General features: G+C 30.8%; 2 protein-coding genes across 3 annotated transcripts in view; both read right to left on the bottom strand.

The window, feature by feature from the left end:
* Positions 1-3,439, bottom strand: part of LOC101488356 (protein phosphatase EYA) — a 4,840-nt gene extending 1,401 nt beyond the window's left edge. The window contains exons 1-4 of the mRNA XM_073363341.1: positions 3,291-3,439; positions 2,363-2,644; positions 2,113-2,280; positions 62-190 (exon numbers count right to left, since the gene is read on the bottom strand). Of these exons, the coding sequence (XP_073219442.1) occupies positions 62-190; positions 2,113-2,280; positions 2,363-2,608 (543 nt within the window). The 5' untranslated portion in view covers positions 2,609-2,644; positions 3,291-3,439. The remainder of the gene's footprint in view (positions 1-61; positions 191-2,112; positions 2,281-2,362; positions 2,645-3,290) is intronic.
* Positions 3,440-4,991: 1,552 nt separating this feature from the next.
* LOC101515603 (plant intracellular Ras-group-related LRR protein 5-like) lies at positions 4,992-7,405 on the bottom strand. 2 transcript variants are annotated; one of them, XM_012718168.3, is made up of 3 exons: positions 6,715-7,405; positions 5,624-6,504; positions 4,992-5,368 (listed from the first exon to the last, which is right to left on the bottom strand). In XM_012718168.3, the coding sequence occupies exons 1-3, from the start codon at positions 7,214-7,216 to the stop codon at positions 5,246-5,248; spliced, it is 1,506 nt and encodes a 501-aa protein (XP_012573622.1). In that variant the 5' UTR covers positions 7,217-7,405; the 3' UTR covers positions 4,992-5,245. The 2 variants fall into 2 exon arrangements, with proteins under 2 accessions (XP_012573622.1, XP_004509017.1); XM_004508960.4 differs by having other exon boundaries at positions 5,588-6,504; positions 6,715-7,402.
* Between the last annotated feature and the right edge of the window lie 561 nt (positions 7,406-7,966).

Genomic DNA, 7,966 nt, shown 5'->3' with positions numbered 1-7,966 from the left:
GGCCCGTGCTAAAAATAAATAAAACAAGAAAGATATAACTAATACAGCCACAGGTCATGCAACAAAAGATAATAAAATTCAATTGCCACAACATACCTGATGAAAGCCATTTGTCAGTATATTCATCAGTTTTATCATACAAATCATCCCATATTTTTATTGTCTCGTGATCTAAAATACTATGTAATCCCTGAAACAAGGAGAGAGAATACAAAGATTATCCTTAGATTTAGTTACTGATGAAGAATCTTGCAAATAAAGCGAACTTGTCTGATTATACCATAACTCTTTAAGTCTCTTAGATTATCACTTCATGAAGTCCATCAAGCTTCGGTCATTAGAAAAGAAGTTACCATCTCTCACCTATATACTAAGGCTTGTGAGATCATCTCAAAACTGTAGTCTAATAGTATATTATGAGCATTTGCTGAAACTTTTAAGCGTTCTTCTAATAAGGATCAAGGAACAAGCTATAAGGGTTAAAAAGTGGATATCAAAGGGGTTGGTGGTCCCATGACAAGAGCTAGAGTGAAGAAATTAAGGGAGAATCTTGAAGAACAAATTTCTTTATAATTTATATTTGGATACCAATATCATTCCCAAGGATATTTCACACTACCTTACTCTTTTTTTTAGTGAATTCTAATTGTAATAATGTTCAGTTTTAAGTTTAGATTTTTGTATTTTGGAGTTGTATATTGCTCCATGTTTGCTAGTGTGTTGCTATTGGACTTTTCATTGTCGGGCCTATGCATATCCCAACCTTACTAGTAATTATGCTTTTCTATAAACACTTTCGTTGTAGTTCAATTAAGGAGTTTTGAATGAAAGTAGAATTTCAATCATTGATTGAAAAGAGAGAACTAGTATTGCTTCTCAAGGTTCTTGCTTGAACCATTTCAAGATCCTTACTCTTGTGGCGGTTCATCACTAGATCTTATCATTCATCTTGAATGTGGCAATCGTTCTTATCATTTCTCATCTAATTCCATTTGTATGTTTTCTTTTTCTTCTTAATTGTTGAATTTTCTTAGGTTTTCCTCCACTTTCTTGCTAATTTTTCAAAAAATTTACACTAAACACAAGACTTGGTATTGTTCATCCATTTGGATTCACATCACAAGACTTGGTGTTGTGCATCCATTTGGATCCACATCATCTTCTGTCTACTTTTACTTGCGATATTGATCTCTTATCGCCAGAATTTAAATATTAATTTATAGCAGTAGCTAATATAATTGTATAGCCTTTACTATATCTTCAATATGGGTACTCAATCAATTCTATATCAAGCACCCATTTTCCTAAGCTTGCTACGCCTTGACGAATTGTCAACATTTTCCTGTTTTCCAAGAAATTAAATGAAGGGAGGTGCCAAAGAATTTGAAATTCTCTATTAAAAAGTTATCAGTATCTATCCAAGTCAGCAAAATATACTAAGACGACAACATATAGAACAAATAACTTCACCATAGAAATACATACAAGATTTAGCAGACAGAAAAATTACATAACAGCACTAACTAATAATTGCAAAACTATTTTATTATATCTAAAATACATACTAGAAAAGATTCATAATGCATCACATATGGCAGGAAGAAAAAAAAAGGAGAGTCAGCCGCCATTTTGAGTAGGCCTTCAAATAACATTCTAAAAACCATGTTTTGTAAGTTTCATTTTAACCTCTGAAGTTTGTGACAATGAATAAAGTCTGGCGATGTTCAACAAACTTGTTTCGAAATCCTTATCATCAGCCATATATATTACAATAATGTTTTTCTAGAGAGTAGAATTATAGAAGCAATATAACAAATAAGTAGAAAGAGAACTCGGTTCAAAATCATTGTACCTGGTAGAACCATATATATCATGTTGTAGAAACTTATGTTTTTAAACAAGGGTCGTAAAGCGAAACAATATGGTTTACCAAACCAATCCATCAAGAATATGCAAAGCAAAGTAGTGTAACAGATAAATACATCAATTTTAAAAGGCTTTGATAAATACTCAATAATTCAACAAGAAATAAAATTCTATGTTATTTAGACTTAGAGTAATGACAATGAATGATTGTCCTTAGTTATACTGATAGTGCTCCAGAAGTTTTACCTGCAAGTATTTTTGGGATATAATTCGATGCCTATATGCAAGTTTTCTTTTGTTGGCATCATCATGTGGGGGACCTAATTCATCTTGGTTGAAGTCATAATCAGATAGGTCCTTTCCGTCATCATATTTGGCCAGAACATCAAGAAATGGCTTATTGTAATTTTCAATCTGCAGCACAGAAACCCCACACCAAACTAACTCTCCACAACTAAAAACTGGAAAATATTTGGACAAAAAAGCCAAATTTTACTTGTGCATAGAAGAAATGATCATCAGACAATTGCAGAATGAGATTTTCCCACATCTTCCCGAGCTCGACGCCTTTCCGCACATCCTTCACACCATTAAAAGCCTCGGCATATGATGATTTCAGCAAGGAGTTGAGAAGTATAAGGGTCTCATCCATGTCCCACACGTAGACATCCAACCTCGGATGGATGTTGTCGCTGGAAGATACTTGTGTTTCCTCCTCAGTCATCCCAGATGCAGCAGCCATTCCAGCATGCACTCAAGAAACTAACCTAACTGTGCCCTGTATACAAAAATCATGATTCATTACACAATGTTACTTTACTTCACACATTTACCATCCCATACACTGTTGTCACCTGCAGACCGTGAAAAATAGCAGTTTATTCCAATTCTGCTACGCGTTAATAGTCACTATTTGCCAACATTTTGTGCTAAATCGCGTATCGCAAAACAATAACAATTTTATATAAAATTCTGCAACACTATATCTATAGCTGCTATTCAACAACACTGAACATTATCAACACACAAGGATGCAATACAACACATTAATTACTTCAAAGAATTCCCACTTAGAAAGTTAAAACAGGAATTGATTAAGATTTAGAACAAATAAAAATAGCAGTAGCATTACTCATACATTCAGTTTCTGAACAAACTTAAGCAGACCTCGGATGAACTTAATGGAATCATTTTGAAATGATCATAATTTAAAAACGATGAGTAAAGAATCATTTAACGGTGTAAACTATGAGCTTATGATGAATTCAGAAATTTTATCAATACAATAAATGAGCGTGCTATATTAATTATAATGACCAAAACATATGAGATTCGGATCAGAGTACAAACTGAAAAAACGAATAGTTAAATTTAAATCACTAAATGGATGCATAGTAAAAGTTGATACAAAAAAAGTTAGTTACCTTAGGTTAACGTTGCAGAGCTAAGAAGAAAGATGAAGTTGCGTTGTGTTGTGATGTGAATGTGAATGTGAACGAGACCATCACATTATTCAACTTTCGCAATCTCAGATACAGTTATTTTCTCTTTCTGCTTATTTTCTTATTTTGTTTTTTCATGGGCCGAATCAGTAGCCCAGTTATATATGGCCCAATATACCAAACTAGTTCTCCATTTTAGGTTCTCCACCGTTAGTGAAAATTTGATTTTGTACTATTATATTTAGACTTATATCTCCGTATTTATATTGTTATGCCATTGCCAAGTAACACAAACATGTATAACATTCTAAAAATCAAGCATTACAAAAAGTAATTATATAAATTATATATAATAACAATTTTTTTAACGTGATAATATTATATTAAGAAAATACACGCATCATTCTCTTTTATGTTGCGGTGGTGGTCACCAACAGTAATATTTACTAGACCGAACCCGCATCATTACTCATACGAAACTGTTTTCTGCAGTCGGATTTTACGATATATTATATCATGATATATTGAAGTATATTATATCATGATATATTGAAGTATATATTAAAAATACAATATAATACGATAATATTATCTTATTTTTTATCATATGTACGGTATGTATGTATGTATGATAAGATAGTGTTTATAATTTTCTTATGGTATCATATCATTATTCAATATTAAAAAGAAATATATTATTATCCAAATTTATAATTTATCAAATTTCTATCCAATTATATGTGTATCAATGGTTTCCACAAAATATTAATGCCTTAATTTGTTGATTTAATGATGTTCACTATATATGTTTCCAGTCGAATACATGATTAAATATGTTCGACAAGAACATTCTTGAGAGTTGTGCCAAGACTTTTTCTACGCTGACATGGTAATTACATAGTTTAAGCTCAACGTTTTACAACACAACAACAACACCTTCTTTCTTTTATAAATGCTTCTTTGTCTTTTCTCCAATCTATATATCAACCATTATTGAAAGTAAGGAGGCATTATTTTATTATCATTAACTCTTAATTAAAATGAAACTTTTGTTATTTCATCCATTCCATAAAAATATGAAACAAGGATGTGCAGTCCTTCGATGCTGACGTGTTTGGTTTGATCCAAATGAGATTGGATTAAGGTTTACGAAGTTACTTCTCAATTTCCATTTGTCAACTATGACTAGTTTCTGATTCTGATTACTAATTTTTATTTTAAAAACATGTTTTCTCTCTATTTATTTATCCTTTAATTTAATTTATCGAGTTGAAAATTAGACATGCATGCTTACGTTGGTTTCTAATAAACAAGTATAGGTTTAAGTTGGTAGGGTAATTAAAAATCGCAGTACTATTTGAACATTAAAAATTTGAAAATTAGATATGCATGCTTACGTTGGTTTTATTAAACAAGTACAGGTTTTAGTTGGTTGGAAAAATATCTCAGAATTATTTGAACCTTAAAAATTTGACAAATCAATACAACTGATTGACGTGACTTAAAAAAGAAAATAAATAAATAAAAAATACAAAATTGTATCATTATACGGTATAGAACAATTTTTATTGTCAAAATAAATTCACAAATGTGTACGTAAAGTTTAAAAAATTTAAGTGGTATTTATCACTTCGTTTAAAAAATAATTAATTAATATTATCATACACAACAAAGTCGACAAAATACAATATCAACCATATAATCATTTTATTTGCAAATGACAAAAGCAACCGAAAATCAAAAGTTACAAACACTCACCTTATGTGCACATAATTAGTAACATAAAATCAAATGTCACAATCACTCATTTATAAGGCAAACCCAAAACTTGCCTAGAGATAACTATTTCCAATGAACATCAAGGTGTTCCAAACATATGCAATAGATGAAATGTAATTTAAGGAAACAAGAATTAACGACATGGTTTTTTTGAAACATCATTTATGTTGAGTACAAAATATGGAACAAAACCACACCCAAAATCCCTTCTTTTTCTTCTTTAACGGCAAAAGCTTTGCATCCCTATTGGTGACATAATCAGCCATATACTTCACAACTTCCTGTAAAAATTTGATTAAATCAAACCATTGAAATAAAAGAAACAAAACAAACAAAGTAGTTTCTGCTTTTATTCCTATATATAAAAAAAAGATAGATCAACAAAAAATTGATGTATTTGATTTAAATTTTATATTAAATACATTTATTTTTAATCATCATATTTTCTCTTATATATAAGACCCAAATTTTACCTAAAAAAACAAAATGTTTTCATTTACCTGAGCACCCAACTTAACAATTTCTTTTGGTGGTACCTGAAGAGGAGTCTCATCGGCCCGAAAAACTCTCAACTTGGACAAAAATCTAAAAGACTCTGGCAAAGCTATTATTTGATCATCACTTATATCCAACTCCTCAAGCATTTCAAGATTTCCGATCGAAAGTGGCAAGGCTCTTAAGTCAGCAAAGTTCTTTCCCAAGTTTAGTTTCTTCAAACTAACAACGAAACACAAGTTTTCCGGTACAAATTCAAGTTCGTTAAAACTAACATCAAGTTCCTTCAAATTACTTAGACCACCAATTGTTGTAGGCAACCTCTTGATTCTATTATAGTGCAAAGTAAGAATCTCCAAACATTCAAGTTTCCCAATTGCCTCAGGAAGTGCTTTAAGCTGATTGAAATTAAGCTTAAGCACACTTAGTGAAGAACAATTTCCAATTGTAAAAGGTAGTTCCTCAAGCTCATTGGTCTCAACATTTAATCTCTTTAAACTACTTAAACTTCCAATTGTCTCAGGTAATTGTGTGAAATCATTAGTACTCAAGTCAAGATCAATGAGATTTGTCAAATTTCCAAAAGTGGAAGGAAGTGATCTTAATCTATTGGCATGAAGGTCAAGTTCAATAAGGTTAATTAATTCACCAAATGAGTTTGGAAGGTTTATGAGTTGGTTTGAATGAAGATCAAGCTTTGTTAAAGCTTTTAGACCCCCAATTGTTGTTGGAAGAGCCATGATTCTGTTTTCAGATAGGTCTATTTGAGTGATATCATATAATTTTCCAATTGATAGAGGTAACCATTCCATTTGATCCACTAATTTCCCTCTAAGTTCAAGGATTGTGGTTTTATTGATTGCACAATTTTCAATTACAGTAGCCACTTTCATTAGACTCAATTTCTCAGTGTTTCCATCTCCTACAAAATTGAAGTCAAATCAAATAATAAATGAAACACCATAATTTATTTTTTCTTCTCCTTTTTTATAACATAAGTGAAAAAATAAATATGAAGTATAAACATACATAATTAATTATGAATTTTTTGTATCTAATCTTAAACATACATAATAAATTTGGGGTTCAAACTCATTATATTAATAATCCAAGTAAAATTATTGGAACTAACCTGTTGACAAAAATGGCTTGTGTACTAAGGAACCCTTTTCACCAACAAAATCACTCTTTTGTGGTTCTTCCTCTTCCTCCTTTTCATAGTTAACCACATCTTCTATTAAAGTTGGAAGTTTCTTTTTGTGCATATCCTCAGCAGGAGAAACAAATTGAGAAGCTTTAAGAATGAGATCACCAAAGGTTTGAAACATGTTTTCAAGTTGAAGAAGGTGAAGTGCTTCTTTCCTCTGTTGATGAGTTTGAAAGTGTACCATGGTGTTCTTGAGTTGTTGAAGAACAGAGAAAAGGTCATGAGGAACATCATGTGGTGGTTTTTGAGTTGATATTTCTTGGAGTTTGGTTTGTTCCAAGTTGTTAAGAGTATCAAGTGTTGACGTGGCAGCTTCTACTTCTTGTATGGAAGGTCTAGGTGGTAGTGAGGTATAGATTTTGGTGATTTCTTGTATTGTGTTTAGAAAGCCACGTGAAGGTGGTTGTGGATAAGGTGTAGTGGCCATTACTCATGCTATGGTGGAAGCTGGAGGAGTTTGGAGTGGTTATGTGTGATTTTTGGGTATGTTTTTTTGTTGTTGTTGTTGTTGTATTGTATTGAGTGCTAGCTAGTGCTACTCATAAATAGTTCAAGAATGAAACAGTGTTGGGAGAGATAAACAAGAGAAAATCTTCTATCGTCACAAACTTTGGGCACAATGTTTAGGCAAAATGTTGCCTTAATAAATAAATAAATAAAAATATATTAAATCAAAAATACTTAAAGAAAAGAACATCTTACAAACGAATTACATTGTTTAAATAACTATATATATAATTTATATTTTAATAAATAAATTTGACCTTAAAATAAAGGTAGTTGCAAATTAGGTGGGAGTTATAATTTGCCAAATAAAATAGGGTTCCAGGTGCCAAAATAGGAGAAAAAAATAATAAGAAATTGATTGTAAAATAGGATAAAATGTTAATTTATTTAAAATATGTCGTAAAATAAGATGGATTGTTAAAATATCACCCGTGACTTTCTAAAGGAGAAAAAAATTACTTTATATGATGGCACTAAGATTTTAATATATAAGTTTTAAAATAAAATATATTAATTTCTTTTTAAAAAAAACAGAATATATAATAAAAAAATTATCCGATTTTTGTAACTACGGGAAAATGAAAAAGCACAGAAAATCTTGGAGTGTAGTGAAAAACAGATAAATGGTTGCTATTTTATGTACTGCATGTAATTATGATTTGGTTCTTGT

Source organism: Cicer arietinum, chromosome 7 (genome assembly GCF_000331145.2).
Source record: "Cicer arietinum cultivar CDC Frontier isolate Library 1 chromosome 7, Cicar.CDCFrontier_v2.0, whole genome shotgun sequence".
NCBI classification, from domain to species: Eukaryota; Viridiplantae; Streptophyta; class Magnoliopsida; order Fabales; family Fabaceae; genus Cicer; species Cicer arietinum.
Note: the sequence above shows the minus strand (reverse complement) of the source record. Positions and strands in the feature narration are given on the sequence as shown.